This window comes from Dryobates pubescens, chromosome 4, assembly GCF_014839835.1.
Source record: "Dryobates pubescens isolate bDryPub1 chromosome 4, bDryPub1.pri, whole genome shotgun sequence".
NCBI lineage: Eukaryota > Metazoa > Chordata > Aves > Piciformes > Picidae > Dryobates > Dryobates pubescens.
Genome location: NC_071615.1, coordinates 33,437,954 through 33,455,378, shown reverse-complemented (window position 1 = coordinate 33,455,378; position 17,425 = coordinate 33,437,954). Strand labels below are relative to the sequence as shown.

The window sequence follows — 17,425 nt, the reverse complement described above, 5'->3', positions numbered from 1 at the left end:
TGACACAAAGCCTTGCCGTTGCAGGAAGCCGGAGGTGGGGGGTCCTTCCCATCCTGTGCAGGCAGTGGGGAGGAGGCAGCCCACAGCTGAAGCATTCTGTAGGATTTTTGTTAAACTGCCATTAGCTTTTCTTCCCTGGCTGTGAAGGAGGCTTGGGAGTCCAGCCAGACAGTTCAGCCAGCTAAATCAGATTTCTAAAGATGGATGAAAATGCTTACAGAAAGGACTTCTGTGTGACAGGAGACTGAAAGATGACCTCGTTTATTGAAGGTGGGGGGGGGAGGCAACACAATTGATGGGTGTAAAATGAAGAACGATGCAGGTGCTGTAAATCCTGCTTTCCATGTGCCAGTAAATGATAGACAAAGACAAGGCATTGAAGTCTTTATACATGAGCATTTGTTTCCATGGTGCTAATAAGCATGTGACATCCAGTGTCATTTGATAATTTAGAGGTGAAGAGGATGAGAACATTTGTGTGAATAATGAGAAAAGTAATGTTTGTGCTTATTTCTACAAGGGCCCTACTATTTTGCTTAATGTGGTTTTCTTTCTCTGTCTTTTCTAATATCATTTTCTCTTCCATAACTGGAATTTTTGAGCTTCATGCAGGGGGTAAGTCACATTCTCACGAATGAGGGCTAAGAAGAAAATGACTGCATGAAGACTTTGTTCCATAATTGTCCACAGATTGCTGGATTTTGTTCTGTGGTGTCTTGCCCTGAGGACTATCAGAGATATGGTGGCTCTTACTTATAAATCTGCTAAATGTTTCCATGATTTTTGCTCTTTTCCACAATGTATCCCCATCCCTGGAGGTGTTTCAAAGAAGCAGAGATGTGGTGCTAAGGGAAATGGTTTAGCCCTAGACTTGTTTGAGCTAGCGAATGGGTGGACTTGATGATCTTAGAGGCTTTTGCCAACCAAAACAATTCTGTGATTCTATGGTTAGCTGTGGCTGATGTGGATATTTATGACACTGACTGTTCTGCTCAGCCACAGGCCTCACTGCAGTTGGTTTTGTGTCTGTTCCTGGGTAGTCTGCTGCTCATAATCTTCTAATGTGATTAGAGACTAATTTGGAATGTCACATCATGTCAAGGTAGCTGCTGGGTTGATGTCATGCTGCAGTGTCTATCACTGTGTTCTCCAAAGGGCTTTGATGGTTCCTTACAGTTTCTATGGGCAGCAGAGAGTTTTGGTTCATGGACATAAAATCTAATGTGGCTTGGGGGCCCATGACCTACTGCAGTTTAACCTCATCAATACAATTGTGTTCCTTACTTTGCAGTGCCAGTGCAAGTAGCTAATGGGTGATGAATAAGCTTTTGAGGGGTTTTAATCTTTCAAACAGACCCTCATTTCGTTGATTTCTGTGCCAGGACAGGCTGTTGTTTCATGATACCTTAGTCTGTGCATCTACTGAAAGAGAAGATGAAGCTGAAGGGACACGAGAAGGAGTTTGATAGTTAGATAATGGTTGGAAAAAGACCTCTGGGAGGTTCCGTGATTGTAAAGAACACTGCAGTTCCATCTGTAACTGAGCACTGGATAGACGACGAGGACGAAACCCTCATTATAAAACTCTCTCCTCTCCCAGGATGTCTGTTGCAGATGGGTGCCCTCGCCCTGCTCCCCGGGGACAAGTGCACCTTCACAGTTTATTTCTCCTTTAAGCGACACCCCCTGCTCCCCGAGCTTCCACTCACGGAAGCCGGGCCAGGGTCATCCTCCCGCCGGCAAGCCGGGGCGCTGTCAGGCTTCCGCCCGCCATTGCCGCCGACTCCATTGCCATCACCCCAGCCGGAGCCCTGCTACTAAAGCTCGCTCGCTTTCATCACACCTTCCCGCCTTTCCTCTTCCGACTGCTCCATCCCCGGCACTTCGCAGCGCCGCCGCCTCCCCGCGCCCCTGCGCCAAGGGGCCGGCGGAGCGGAGCGGGGCTGAGGCGGGCGCTGACGGCCGCCACCCGCCGGCCGCGAGAGGCGCTGCGCGGCCGCCGCCATCTCCGCTGCCCGGAGCTCGGCGGCTGATCGGTGCGCGGCTTCCCGGGCGAGGGAAAAGGGCCCTGTGCCGGGGCTCAGGCGACGGCTGGGCGGCGGCGCAGGCTCTCGACGGCACCATGGGGAAGCGAGACAACCGGGTGGTGAGTAACGTTCGGCGGGGCAGGCAGCGGTGGGGGCCAGGCCGGGGCCACCACAGCTGCGGCAGCACCTTCGGGCGGGCCCCGGCGGCTAAGCTGTGAGGAGCTGGCCGCTGCCTCAAGCCCCGGCGGCCTAAGCGGGCCTGGCCGGCCCGTTCCGAGCTTCGACCGGCTGGGGAGGGGAGAAGAGGGAAGCCGCTGACCCACAGCTGGAGCGAAGAGAGCCCCGGTGCCACCGGGCCTGCCGCGGCGGGCGGGAGGCTCTGGAGGACTGGCTGGTTAGGCGGCGTTAGGGCTTGGGAGGGCCGGCCGACCTCGGGGCCCCGAGCCGCCAGACAACAAAGGCAGGCAGTGCCCTGCGGATCCGCCCGGTAGGGGTAGGGGGGCCCGGGCTGCGGGGCCGGAGGTCCCGGGTGGGGTATCCCGCAGGCACATGCCCGCGGCTCCCCCGGCAAAACCTCTGGTTACCTTGTCAAAGCCGGCAGCTGTGGTGACTGATTCCTGCTCAGTGATCTGCGCAGGGATGGTGATTAAGATGCTGGTCTGCTCCTTAAAAAAAAATTAAAAAAAAAAAAAATCCCAGTGGGAGTTGCAGCATTCGCTGAAGTGGCTCTGAGCCTTCCTAAGCTCTCTTTCCTTAGACTTCAGCTGTACCCGAGCGATTTGAAAGGTAGCTTTATGCAGCTCTCTGCCAACCCCATGAGGTCGGAAGGCCAAAAATACGCTTCTTCAGCCCTCACCGCAGAGCCTGATACTATGCTGTTAACCATTCACACCTCTTCCTATTTTTTGGTGTGTTTTTCGTCCCAGTAACCCATTCAGCTTGTGCTCATGTTTGATTTTAGGCATTGTAAATTTACAGTTAATGACTTTTATGATTAAAAACAAGTTATGATGCTTTTATTCGTTCTCCCTCCCTTTCTTTGTAGTATGTGCTGTGAGTTCATACTTGGATCCACTCAGGGAAACATCTTTGTTTACCTTGCTGGAATAATAAATATGATACCTATGTGCTTTTTATCCTTTCATTGAGGGATCAAAACTATTAATAGAGTCTACTGAGAACTGACAGTGTTAGACTTCACGACCCAGCTTGTGCTTCAAATATATTGCCCTCTTGGAATGTTTTTGGGTGTACTTGAGTGTCTATTTATTTATTCTTAATTTTCTTTTTAATGGGATAATTGGGATGCATCTACCAGTGCTAGCAAATCTTTCTCCTCCTATATAAAGTTCCCTGTGTTGTGATAGCTGCTAGTACAGACTAGTTGTGATCACAGAGCTTTCTTTCTACCTGTTAGTGCTTCCCCATGTGTCTGTTTAAATACACAATCATTTTGACTATTCAGAGATGGAAAATAAAGTTTTTGTCTGTTGGGTTTTTTATATATCCAAGAGATAGTGAAGAAGAGTAGGACAGGAGGAGGCTCAGGGGAGACTTTCTAGCTCTATACAACTCCCTGAAAAGAGATTGGAACAAGATGGGCATTGGTCTCTTCTCCCAAGTAACAAGTGATAGGACAAGAGGAAATAGCCTCAAGTTGTGCCAAGGCAGGCTCAGGTTGAACATGAGGAAAATTTCATCACTGAAGGACTGGTTGAGGCCTGGAACAGGCTGCCCAGGGAAGGTGGTGGAGTCACCATCCCTAGAAGTGTTTAGACAATGTGTAGGTGTGTTGCGGAGGGTCATGGTTTAGTGATGACCTGGTAGTGCTGAGTCAACAGCTGGACTTGAGGATTTTGGTGGTCTTTCCCAGCCTTAATGATTGTGTGATCCTGTGACACTTGTAAAGCAGTACCAGCTTGCATTGCTTACCCAGAGAACCCTAGCTGACTGAAGGTGCCTTATCCTCTCCATGAGCGTGAAAGCCATACAAGAAGTATCTTTTAATAGCTGCTTGAGCAAACTGCCAGAAGAAGAAAATGAATGGGTAGACAGGCACTTCCTTCAGTTAGAATGCATTTTGGTGCTCTCTCTGGCTAGTGACATGCAGTTTGGCACAGCGGTGTAAATACTTTAAAGAAATGTTTATTGGGGAAGTAATTCTTTGTAACTAAACCTGTTTGTAATTAGAAGAAGATGTTTTAAGATGTACATTTACTAATTGTGAAATACAGAGCTGTAGTCAGTTGTTACGTGCTTGCTGACAAGTTAAAACCCCTGAACAGAGCTGGTTATCTGGAGTCAATTTGGGGAACAATTACAGCCTCTTCTGCAGGTAGAGAGAGTTCTGTTAGGAAGTGGTGGGCTGTTCACTTCAGATGAGCTCAGGTAAGAGAGTAACTAATTTTGATTTACTAGCAGCCAGAGACCTTGGTTTAACAACAATGACTGTGTAAGAAGGTAGAGCTTTCTGATCTAAATGCTTAAATGGTGACCAGAAAGAGTTGACTCACTTTGCTCACTGGAGTAAGCCAAGTAATGAGTACTCTGAGTAGTTGTGTGTCGCTCCCCTTGAGTGAGTACACCCTGATAAAGGGTTCTGTTTGGGAGCCCTCACTTCAAGAAGGACATTGAGGTGCTGCAGTAGATCCAGAGAATTGCTAAAAAGCTGGTGAAGGGTCTTGAGAACAGGTCTGGTGAGGAGCAGCTGAGGGAACTAGGGCCGTTCAGCCTGGAGAAAAGGAGGCTGAGGGGAGACCTTCTGGCTCTCTACAACTCCGTGAAAGGAGGTTGGAACCAGGTGGGGGTTGGTCTCTTCTCCCGAGTAACAAGTGACAGGAAATGGCCTCAAGCTGCACCAGGAGAGGTTTAGGTTGGATATGAGAAGAAACTTCCTGATCAGAAAGAAGGGTTCTCACAGCCTGGCACAGGCTGCCCAGGGAGGTGGTTGATTCCCCATCCCTGGAAGTGTTTGAAAGAGGCAGAGTTGTGGTGCTGAGGGCTGTGGTTTAGCCCCTGCCTTGGAAGAGTTAGGGAATGGTTGGACTGGATGATCTTAAAGCTCTTGTCCAGCTGAAACAATTCTGTGAATTACATTTGCATTGTCTTTTCCAGTGGATCTAGCATTACCTCTTTAGTGAAAACAGTCTTAGGATCCTGCATTCCTGAGTTGCTAAAGGAGTTCTTTTTCCACTTGAAGATGAACTAAAATGCCACATTTTCACTTACTTGCAGATTTGAAATAGACTAAAATGCCAGGGTTAATAATGTGAGTATTACTTTTAAGTGCTAAAAGTACTCAAATGCACACATCCACTTGGCTACAGAAGAAGGTGCCAAGGTGGGATTAAACTGGTTTAAATTGGCATACCTCAGTGTTTACCTGCCCAGGATAAGGGGTGATGGGTTCAGACTGGAGAAGCTGAATTGAGATGAGACATTAGGAACCAATTGTTCTTCATGAGGGTGGTGAAGCACTGGGGCAGGTTGCCCAGAGAAGCTGTGGAGGCTCCCAGCCTGGCAGTGTTCAAAGGCAGGTTGGCTGTAGCCTTGAGCAAGCTGGTCTGGTAGGAGGTGTCCCTGCTCATGGCAGGGGGTGGAACTAGATGATCTTTCAGATCCCTTCCAACCCATCCTGTGATTCTGTGAGCAGTCCGATCGCAGTCCAGTTCAGAAACTCAGCATTGCTGGGGCCACTGCAACTTCTCTGGTGGGCAGAACAGGAGCACAGGCAGCAGCTGCTGCTTTTGACAGTTTTCCCAATTAGATTTCTGAACGCTTATTTTCTGGCCTGACTAAAAGTGGCCTGACTAAAAGACTGTAAGAGCTACACAAGAGCTTTGAATCTACAAAGTCTGTACTCTACAAGAAAATGATCTCAGATTAGACAATCAAAGCTAGTCATTGTTTTGTCTATTTAAGTTGGTTTTCCTCATCTCCAAAGATGAGGCCCCAGTGTGTGCAACAGTGTGTGTTGCATTCTGCAAAGGGCATTGTGAGGTGTTCGGATGAGGGAGTGTTAAAAACCCAGGGGTTAGATATTCCTCCCTTTTAGATGAGCAAAGTTTCACTGCCATAAAAAGAAGCAGTTGAAGAGGTTTTTTCCTAGAGCAGAGTTTTTCCATTAATTGCTGAGGTGGATCATAGATTGTGAGTTTTAAATTAATATTCAATAGCCTATTATAACCATTTTTAGAGTGAGTATGAGGAGGATGCATAGGTTTGAAGGACAGACTTCTTCATAACATTAGGGCTTTGGTTTTAAGTTTAATTTTTTTCCCCTCCTTTAAATAGCCCAAAATAATGGAATTTTCATACCAGCATAATTATAGCAGAGCCACTTGCCTGTTCTGGCATTACAGCAGAGTTTGTTGAATCAATTTTGAGCAGAACTTTACAGGCATTGGGTTAGTTGTCCCAGAGAGCAAGAGCCAAAATTAATTCTGTTTTCTGTATCCTAAGGAAGAGTATTTCAGCAGTCATGCTGCTGCATTCAGGCTGCAGATTCATTGCTCAAGGAGTGGAGCTGCTTCAAGGTGCATGGGCTTGTTGTGGAGGAGGCTTTTCAGCCACACTATAACTCAAACTGAAAGCACTTCCCTGAGCCTTTCTGCCAGACCAAAACAACTTGGCTTAGTTCAGTATTTTACATTTTTAGAAACAAGTCAGAATTATTTGTCAGTGACTGAGGAAAATCTGTGAAGAACAAAAAGGACAGAGTTGGAGTTGGAGCACAGTTGATCAATTTGACATTTCTTGTTGTTTCTTATTCCAGGCTTACATGAATCCCATAGCTATGGCCAGAGCACGAGGTCCTGCCCAGAATTCGGGACCAACCATACAAGACTACTTGAACAGGCCAAGACCAACATGGTAAGTTACAATGTTTGTCTACCCTTCTGATGTTTTGTGTGAAATGGTTTTTCCCTCCTTCTAAGACAGCACTGGTCCCTACCTCCTCCCCAAAATACCCAGTAACACATCTTGAGAATGCCTTCTCTCTGGCCAGGCTGTTGTTTTCTAAATGTCTTCAGTCTCCTTCTTAAAAAGCAGTAATGTTTCATTTGAAATGCATACGTCTTGTCTGTCTTAAATATTTTCCTGAGAAAAAGAAAACATTGGTCACTTCCCTTCATCCACAAATCCTCAAGTCTGCAGATATATTTAATTTTTAGACATTTTGCTGGCATGTTTTTGGAACACAGTCTACACTGCCCAGCAAAAGCATCACTTCGAGATGGTACTAACAACTTCCTTCACATTCAGTCCATTTTGCCTCCTCGCATAAGAAACCAGAGAACAATTTACCTCATTGCAAAATTAGCTTTAGATCTTTCCAGGGGCTTTAGCTACCCTGCTTAGGCTACTAGGGTTAGGTTACCATATGCATGACTTCTCAGATGCCTTCATTCTTCTTTCTGTTGGAAGTTCAGCCAAAGTTAACCTTCCAAACACCCTGCAAAAATGTAGACACCAAGAAGGGTATTTTTAATAGTGAAAATTGTGATCTATCATCCTTTTTATGTAGGGAAGAAGTGAAAGAGCAACTAGAGAAGAAAAAGAAAGGATCCAGGGCTTTGGCTGAGTTTGAAGAAAAGATGAATGAGGTTGGTTATGTTCTTGTCATGTTAATACTTGATTCTTCTTATCTTATAGGCCACTTTTCCTCCATTATCAATAAGAACACCAAGTCATTAACCGCACCCATAATATTTCACTTCACTCCTTTGTATCAGAAGTTAAGGTTCTTTGTATCAGAAATTAAATTAAATTCATGCATTTTGTAGTATGACAAACCCAAGCCTGTTGTGCTAATCTTGACTTGTTTAAGGCCACACAATCCAAATACATTGGAAAGGGGTTATATTACTGGCAACAAACACCTTTGGCAAGGAAGTTTAGTACAGAAGGCATAAAGAATGGCCTTCAATGTACAGATGGGACTCTAAACCACTTCATTCTCTGTCAGCCAAAGCTGATTACATTCCATGGTGGTTCCCTGCTATAAATGCAGCTGTTCAGCACCTACTGGAAATCAGCATAGTGTAAGGAAGTTCCACATATAACTCTTGTATATGCAGCAAGAAATTAGCATACAATGAATTTAACTCTTCCTATTCCTTCTTGGGTTGTGGTCGCTTGAGATAAGCTTCGAGCTCTAGTTTCCATTGTTGTGTGGAAGTCTCTGGTTGATAGGATGAGTGGCAATTGTTTTAAAGTGGAGCAGGGCAGATTTAGATTGGACATAAGGAGGAAGCTCTTTACAAAGAGAGTGGTGAAATAATGCAACAGGTTGCCCAGGGATGTGGTTGAGGCCCATCCCTTGGGGACATTTAAGATCAGACTTGATGTAGCCTTGGGCAGCCTGATCTAGTTGGAGATGTCTCAGCTGACTGCAGAGGGGTTAGACAAGATGACCTTTGAGGGTCCCTTCCAAACTGATGCAGTCTGTGGATCTGTGAAGTAGATGATGCTCCTCCTCTGTTCCTGGAAGAAATAGTACTCACAGTACTCTTGCTACGCCTTTTTGCCTAAGAAGTTTTGTTAATATTTGGAAGGCCATGGGATGCTGTTCCAAGATTATCAGTTGTTCTCTGCTCTGTGAGTTTGGTTTAGTATTTCATCATATTTTCTGCTTTTATCTTTGCTTTGCTGTGACACAGTTGAAACTAGGATGGTTAGAGGCTAACAGCCTGAGTGTGACAGAAGGGAAGGAAGGGGATGCAGGGAGTCATGAAACAGCCATTCCCAAAGCTCCAGTCTCTGAACAGTCTCTCAGCAGCACTGTTCAGCTAATGCAGAGCGTGCTGACGTGGGGATCTGTGTGCCATACTGCGGTGCACAGGTATAATCTCAGTTAATTCCTGATATTTCTGTCCCTTCAGCACAAATGTGGCTATGTGGATTATCACTGCTTTGCCAGTACAGCTTCTCTGTGAGGAAAGGGAGGATCAGAGCAGTAATGATCAAGATGGGAGCACGTCATGTGTCTGACATGGGAAGCAGGACTAGTGCAGATTGAAGCTAGCAGCCTCTCAGTCTGACAGAGGTGGGTGGGATGTTACAGAGCTCGTGAAGGATGAGGTTTGGGCAGATCTAGAGACCCCATGAGAAATGGAAAAGGAGGAATGAGAGAAGACTTTTATCCATGCACTGTGCTTGGCCTTACAAAAGCAAGAGTGTTCATGAAGATTAAATTACTGTGCACCTTGTTGACACCCAGAAGGCCCAGAACAGACACTAGAGACTTCCACACACTGAAGGGCTGGGAGAAAATAACCAATTTCTCTTGCTTTCTTAAGTCTTCCAGCACGAGTATGTGATACAAAATCAAGAAAATAGCATAACTGATGACCTTCAAGTCAAATGACAACTTCTTAAAACCAAATAACTCAAACATGGAGTTGTGAACTAACACAGTATTTCAACTAATATTCATCTTCTGGAAAATAAAATTCATTACAGCCTTGGTTAACATTAGATGTTGTTTATTTTTTGTGGGTTGTTTGAAAACTAAAATGCCAGGTAGAGGCAAAAAAAGCTGTTTAGAAATGACCCTCATGGCACTGTTTGTGTTTGGTTTCCTTTTCAGAATTGGAGGAAAGAACTGGAAAAACACAGGGAGAAATTTCTGGGTGGAAATGAGAGTTCCTCCAAAAAGAAAGAGGTAAAGTTGTTATTTTTCAATTGCATGCAGTCTGGTTTTGGAACTGGATTTATCATCCCTGCTGAGAATATGGAATGTCATAAATACATTTTCAAAGCCAGCATCAAAGTATGTAAACCAAAATGCACCACAAAGGAATGTGATGCCAAAGTAACATTTGTTTTATTCTGTTTTTAAGAAAAAGAAAAAGGAAAAGAAGAAATCTAATAGGGTGAGCAAAATTTTCATTTTTCTGAGCTTTTTTTTTTTCCCTTTGAGGTGTTCCTGATTGTCATTAAGTTCTCTTAGAGGGTATAGCTGTAATTTTGAATTAAAACTCTTAAATTAACTGATTTTTAGCTGAGGGGGTGGAATACGTTCTGTACAAGGAGTTCTCAGCCCTACTTAAGGGAGGAAAAGAACATTCAGTAGATACCATTACATGAAAAATGTCAGAAGTGGTTTTTCACACTTTTATTTAAGCAAATCTATGTAAGAGCAGCTTCTTGCAAGTAAAATTCCATCGATAACGTTTTGCAAGGGAGGAAATGTTACAGGGAATGTTTGGATGATCTTCTGACTGTTTACCAGACAAAATGCTGCATCTCACAAGCTTCACTTTTTATTGTGTTTGGTCAAGTTGTCTTCATCTTCCTCTTCTTCATCAAGTTCTGATTCTTCCAGCAGTTCATCTGATTCAGAAGATGAGGTAAGAACTTACTTACTGGAATCTAACATGCTATGTTCCAAAGGCTTAGTTAACAGAGATTGTTGGTAATATTTTGCAATGTTATTTGAAGGCTTGATTAGCAGAAAACTAATTTGTATGTAGGTACGTGTATTAAAGTGTGGATTGTAGAGGTCTATCAGGTCAGGCACTTCTTTATGACCATTGCATTTTGGGTGGCTGGCTTGTAAGCGGAATCCATTTCTGGTTGAATACTAAACTGACTCCCCCATCTCATCATAAAAATGCAAACATACCATTTTTGACTTTTTAGTAAAAGTTTGTTGCAGATGATCAGATTCTCCAACACACATCTAAACAATAACCAGAACCTAGAGAACCTGGATTTCTTTGACATTTGTCTCAATGCAGAAGAGTTCTGAAGGCCCACTGCTAAAAGAATCCATTGTAGTATACTTAATTCCTCAAGAGATCATGATAACATGGGAATTTGGTGTTCCTGGTTCTTTGCATTTAATGTAAATCTTTAATTCCAGTGAGAATAAATTCTGGATTGTGTTTTTTCCTTTTTTTCCCCCCCTTACAATACTTGTGGATAGGATAGAAAGCAAGGGAAGAAAAGAAGGAAAAAGAAGTATCGCTCCTCACGGAAATCTTCAGCAAGCTCATCTTCTGAATCTGAGTCAGACAGCAAGGTAAATACTCAGATGTGTTTCCCTTGGCAAGTTCTCTTGATCTGTGTTAAAGAAAGAAGCATGTCTGAATTTTCATATTAATATTCTTATTTTTTTAATCTTCCAAATGTAAAGCTGTGGTTCTTACTGTTGCTTGTATCTTCCAGGTGCAATCAGGCCGCAATCATAGAATGATAGAATGGTTTGGGTTGAAAGGAACTTCCCCACAGTTCATCTAATCCAATACATCCTGCAGTCAGCAGGGACATAATAATGATTTGATCTTTAGAAAAATTACATGCTTTATTCCAGCAATCTTTAGCTAGTTTGCTGAGTTCAGACATAAGCAGCTTTTGTGCTGCAGGGATGTTTAGCTTGGATATTACATTAACACTTAAAAATTTCACCGATGTGTGTGTGAATATGCTGCTTAATTTTACACCATCTGTGAAAGACAAAGATTGCAGGACATCAGTGGCCAGAAAACTGCCTTTCTGACTATCTGTAAACTGAGTAGTTTCCTGCTGGAGAGCAGAGCCTTTCCCAAGTACATATAAAATTGAGGGTCTCTTTTTTCCTTTCCTTAACCTAGAGCAATATACACAGAGGCTTGCTGAATGAACAAAGCAAGTGAAAAAGATACATGAGGCAGTTTATATTGGCCTTTTTCTGTGTTATAATGGGTAGTAACTGTACTTCTTGTCTACATATTCATTATACATCAAGTTGTTAAGATTCTGTGTGCAGGCTTTCAGTGGAACACCTGATTCAGTGTGCTATAAATTGTGATGAATCACTGTTTGCCTACACCTATGGATTTCTGCTGGTGGGAGATTGACAGCTTTTGGTAGGGCCACGGAGGTACCCTTACTGCTGAAACTGTAAGGCAGAAAACCCCATGGAAATGTCTGCTTAAGCCCTGCCTGAGCAGCAGAGATGGGCATGGGTAGAGAATAAGGACTCCAGACTATCCCAAGTTAGGTGTATGTGGTTACAGTACAGATAGCTGGTGTCCTTTCCAGAGGCCTACATCTGCTTCAAGTCCTCTGGTACCTGATTCACAGAGTGACAGAGGTTGGAAGGGACCACTGCCAGAACAGATCCCATACAGATCTTTTCACATTGCTGGCTCAGCAGATGAGCAGCTGCATCAAAATGATGGCTCTTCTATCCCTTTCCTCATAACTGCAATGTAGGAAGAGGAAAGTGTGAAGAATGGCCTTCAAAAGACCGAAAAAGGCAATGGGTCAGACTGCTTGTGAGACTTCTGCCTTTCTCCTGGGCTAATTTTGTCACGGTTTATGTTTTTCTTTCCATTTAGGACAGCACAAAAAAGAAAAGGTCGAAAGAAGATTATGAAAAAGAAAAGGTATTTTTACTTTTGAAATACTTCCATCAGAACTTCATTTTACATACATAATGGAGCTTTTGTTTCTTTCCCCCTTCTCCTTCTTTTTTAATATTGAATGCCTCAATTTGCAGCTATGGGAATTTCCTACCCAAAATGACACCGTCAAGAAGCTGTTCAGCACCTTCCCCAGACTTAGAATCACAGAATCATTGTGATTGGAAAAGACCTTAAAGATGATCCAGTCCAGTTTAGTTGGGTTAGGCTCCTGTTTTAATAATTGTTAGTGGAAACTGCTTGTTAGGAAGGTAAAGGAAAATGGTATCAAATCTGCTGTAGTAGATCAGCTGCAGTCTAGTATTTGGGGCTAGTCACATTGAGCTAAAAATATGTGTGATGGTATTTCAGTGGCATGCCTGCTGGGTAGTGGTTTGTTACTGTAGATTAAGGAACATCAGACAGAAGATATATTTATCTAAATGTATTCATCATTATAGGCACTGTACTTACAACAGCCATGAAAAGATTGCAGAGAAAACTCTGAACATGAAAACAGTCTCTCCTTCCCACCACCTCACCATTTTGTACACACAGTTGAGAACTTTGTTCCTTCCATTATGTTTAAAGCAAATAATCATGTTGAATTAAATTTTAGTTAATTCTGCCCAAAGTGTAAACAATGCCCATCCTATGCTTTCTTGTCACTGCATTTTGTGTACTTCTCATGAGAACCTTTGGGCAAGGATTTCAGGTATCTGTAGTAGACTAAACAGGAGAGGTGAGATGTGTGATCCCACCCTGCAAAAAACAATCATTAGCAAGAGTTTCTTCAGTTTGTGGCCGTGGAAATTGAAGTGGAAGAAAGTAGCTTCAGTCTTGGGAATATCTTGCCTGCTCCAGAGCAAAGGTGGCAGAAAAGGAGCTCACCAGAGCAGTCTCGTGCAGACATTGCAGGAGAGATTGTCCTTCAAAGACTGTCCTTTAAATACATTGAGAGTCTATGGGAAGTGTTGAAGTGCAGCTGATGGGGTCAGCTTGCACTTCATCAACGAAGCGGGAGCCTGAAGCTGCAGTTTGTATGCACATGTGGAAACATCTGTATTTACTCAATATTTCAAAGGGGTAAATCATTTTATTTTCAAATGCTTACTCCTTCAGGTGATAGTATTTAAATACATGTTTATATAGTGTAGTATTACTCCTCTCACTTCTGGAAGGCTTCTGTATCTTGGTAACAAGGGAAAGGAATAGACAAAAATATTTCTACTAAAGCATTTTAACAGTTGGCTAATTTGATGATGATGAGTAATTAGGTTAATGTCAACAACATTAAAAGTATTTCAGACTTCAGAAATGGTATTTCAGTCTGAAGTTTTAAGCAGAAATGTGGGAAACCTTGAAAGGCCTAACTACTCACAAATTTTTTACTTTGTGTAGGAAGGCAAAAATCACCACAGGAAGAGGAAGAAATCTGATCGTGGTGGGCCCCTATCATCAGAATCGTTCTCAGAATCGGATCAGGCAGAGGAGGTCAGTGTGTAAGCCCCAATTTCTTAGAATCACAGAATGGCCTAGGTTGGAAGAGACCTCAGAAATCATCTACTCCAACCTCCCTGCCATGGGCAGGGAGCCTCTCAACTAGACTTGGCTGCTCAACACCTCATCCAGCCTGGCCTTAAACACAACCTCCAGGGGCAGCCTGTTCCAGAGTCTCACCACCCTCGTACTGAAAACTTCTTCCTAAGATCCAGTCTAACCCTGTTTTCCCTCAGCTTCAAACCATTCCCCCTTGTGCTATTGCTAGATAGCCTTATGAAAAGCCCCTCTCCAGCCTTCCTGTAGGCTTCCTTCAGGTATTGGAAGGCAGCATTAAGGTTCTCCCAGAGTCTTCTCTAGGCTGAACAACCCCAGTACCTCCAGCCTATCCTCATAGCAGAGGTGCTTCAGCCCTTGGATTACCTTTGTGGCCTCTTCTGGACTCACTGCAATAGCTCTGTGTCCTCCTTATGCTGGGGACACCAGAAGTTGAGGCAATATTGGAAGTGGGGTTTCAGCAGAGCAGAGTTATAGGGCAGAATCCCCTCTTTAGCCCTGCTGGCTGCACTCTCTGGATGCAGCCCAGCACACAGCTGCCTTCTAGTTGGAATGAGATGATCTTTAAGGTCACTTACAACTCAGACCATTCTATGATTTCATTAGCATTCTATATCTCTGCTGTTTCTTGTTCTGCTGTGTGTTCAAAGCAGTGTTACCAAATGGGATGTTTGTAGGACAGTGACAGATAACCGAGGAAATAGCACTGATTATTGTTCAGTATGTTCTGGCACTGTGATGCCATCTTTCATTTCTAAGCAATAAACCCTAAACAAACAGCATTTCTAAGCTGCTCTTCCATTTAATTTAATTCATTTATTTCAGGTGCAAGCAAAGAAGAAGAAAAGCAACGAGGAAAAAGAGAAAACAGCAAGTATCCTTCCTACTTAACACTGTAGTTCTGAGATGTAAATACTCTGTACATGGTCAATTTCCAAGTTCACGTTTTTCAGTGAAAGAAATGTTTCATGGCAGAAAATCCACTGTCACACTCCAGGCTTGGGATGGAGTAGCTGGAAACTGCCCAGCAGAGACAGCTGATAGCCAGCTGAGGATGAGCCAGGGTATGCCCAGGTGGCCAAGAAGGCCACCAGCATCCTGGCCCGGATCAGCAATAGTGTGACCAGCAGGACCAAGGAAGGGATTGCTCCCCTGTACTCAGCACTGGTGAGGCCACATCTGCAGTCCTGCGTCCATTGTTGGGCCCCTCACTGCAGAAAGTACATTGAGGGGCTGGAGCAGGTCCAGAGAAGGTCAGCAAGGCTGGTGAGAGCTCTGGAGAACGGGGCTGGTGAGGAGCAGCTGAAGGAACTGGGGTTGTTTAGTCTGGAGAAAAGGTGGCTGAGGAGAGACCTCATTGTTCTCTACTGCTCCCCAAAAGCAGATTGGTGGGAGTTGGTCTCTTCTGCCTAGTAACAAATTAAAGGATGAGAGGAAATGGCCTGAAGTTGCACTAGAGGAGGCTTAGGTTGGAGAGTAAAGGGAAATTCTTGATTGAAAGGGTTCTTACAGCCTGACACAGGCTTCCCAGGTAGGTGGTTCAATTTTCATCCCTGGAGGTGTTTGAAAGAGTCAGAGATGTGGTGCTGAGGGCCATGATTTAACCCCAGCCTTAGTAGAATTAGAGAATGGTTGTACTGAATGATCTTTAAGGTCTTTTCCAGCCCAAACATCTCTTCGATTAGTCCCCTAGTGATACAAGCATAGGCTGTCAGTGATGACATGCAGCTGATTTGTTTTTTCGTAATCATAGAAGCTTTTTGCCATAAAATTCTCAGTGACTGGTTGTGCTTTTGTTCTCAGAGCTGTGTGTCTAAAACAAAGCTTTTACAGCAAGATGTTCCCTTATGTCCCACCCCTTCAAGAATTCCAGCTGAAATTTTCTGTGCAAAAGACAAGATTGTATCTCTCAGCTTCGGTATTACAGGGATAGGAAAATCATTTCAGGACTGAATCCAGCAGGGTTAGTTGAGTGTATTCATATTTGCATGGAGAGCATAGTTGGTTTTTTCTAGATGAGGTGCAAGTGCTGGAGAATCTTGCCAAGTATAGTTAAGCCATTCAATTTTGTGCAGTAAATATAAGCCCTTACTTTAAAATCTGTAAACATCCTCGTTATTCCCAGATGTAAGATGTCAGTGATTGTCAAAGCATTTCATTGTGACTTTCTCAGAAAGCTATGAAGCTGAAAATTATTTGAAAGATTAGGAAATGTAATAGTGACAGCAATATGTGAAATAGCCAGAGCCATAACGGAGACAAATTGAAGACTGTTCATAATAGTGCAAATTACTGTGGAAAAAAGGGATTTTCTTTTTGTGAGTCTAGAAACCCCTTTTTAAACTGGCTTTGTAAGGATGTCTTTCCTGGGCTCTTATTTTCCCTTAGCAGAATTTAATTGACAGCAATTTTATCACACAGTAAGTTACATTTAATTTTATTATTGTTTCTTATTTTTTTCTAGGACAAAACAAAAAAGAGGAAGAAGCACAAGAAACATGGTAAAAAGAAGAAAAAGAAGATTGCTGGTTCCAATTCAGATTCAGAATAATACTAACAACCCTTCCCCCTTATCCCCCCAGACTATCAACAGAAGTGCAATGACTAAAGGAAACTTAAACTGTGAAATGACAGCAAACTTTACCAAACTGCATGAGTTTTTTTCCTGTGTTTTAGAAATACTCATAATCCTTCAGTAGCCAGCCAGATGCAGCTGTGCTGGGCAAGACCATTGTTACTGCCTGCTGCTTAATCCATGAGACACAAATTCTATATGACTTCAGTAAGCAGTGTTAGATGTTTGAAACAATATGAGATGGTAAGTCCAGATGAGGTGTAAAATGTTGGAAGAGTTAAACTTTTTTATCTAGTTAAAAGTAGGCTCTTAAAGCATTAGTAATAGTCTTTCTGTGTAAATCAGGACAAATAAAATCCCAACTTCATCCTGCAGGTTAATACTCTACATTTACAAGTTGATGTCTGCTAGTGGCATTTACAAAGTGGGAAATTAATAATAACATTGAAAATGCTGCCTTTGTAAAAATGTTTTATCATCTGCCCCCATTTCCATCTGCTTCTGAGAAGGCGAATGGTACCCTTCTGGCTAACTGAATAGGGTGCCTTTGCCCCTTGCTGGTTTTAATCCAGGCAGCATCTCTTAAGTCTAGGGGAGCCAGAACTATTGTCAGCAGGCTTTTTATGAGTGATGTTCAAAACCTGAAGATTTTACCTCTGCTCCTTGGGAAATAGTGATAGACCTTTGCTAGTAAGTAGGTGTTGTTTCATTTCAGGTCCTTTTCGTTTAGTTGACCACTTATGGCAAACACTGGTAGTTGTTTCTTTGCGTTACCTTTTAAGTAGGTTCTTTGCATTACCTTTTTAGAATCATTTTGCATGATTTGTCCTCATTTTAAACAGAGGAAATGCAGGTAACTGTTTGTTGTACCCAGC

The 17,425-nt window shown here is 43.3% G+C and overlaps 1 protein-coding gene across 1 annotated transcript; it reads left to right on the top strand.

Annotated features, from left to right (window-relative positions):
• Positions 1-1,838: 1,838 nt before the first annotated feature.
• On the top strand, positions 1,839-16,649 carry FAM133B (family with sequence similarity 133 member B). The gene is made up of 11 exons (XM_054161077.1): positions 1,839-2,146; positions 6,802-6,899; positions 7,555-7,633; positions 9,619-9,693; positions 9,872-9,904; positions 10,313-10,381; positions 10,960-11,055; positions 12,356-12,403; positions 13,820-13,912; positions 14,801-14,845; positions 16,440-16,649. Exons 1-11 carry the CDS (start codon positions 2,123-2,125, stop codon positions 16,524-16,526), a joined length of 747 nt encoding a protein of 248 aa, XP_054017052.1. The 5' UTR covers positions 1,839-2,122; the 3' UTR covers positions 16,527-16,649.
• Positions 16,650-17,425: the final 776 nt, after the last annotated feature.

Excerpts from the sequence above, each read along its gene's own strand:
- FAM133B (XM_054161077.1), top strand. The coding sequence starts at position 2,123 with ATGGGGAAGCGAGACAACCGGGTG. Across the intron at positions 6,900-7,554 it reads AACAGGCCAAGACCAACATG|GGAAGAAGTGAAAGAGCAAC; the intron begins GTAAGTTACAAT and ends CTTTTTATGTAG. Across the intron at positions 12,404-13,819 it reads AAGATTATGAAAAAGAAAAG|GAAGGCAAAAATCACCACAG; the intron begins GTATTTTTACTT and ends TACTTTGTGTAG.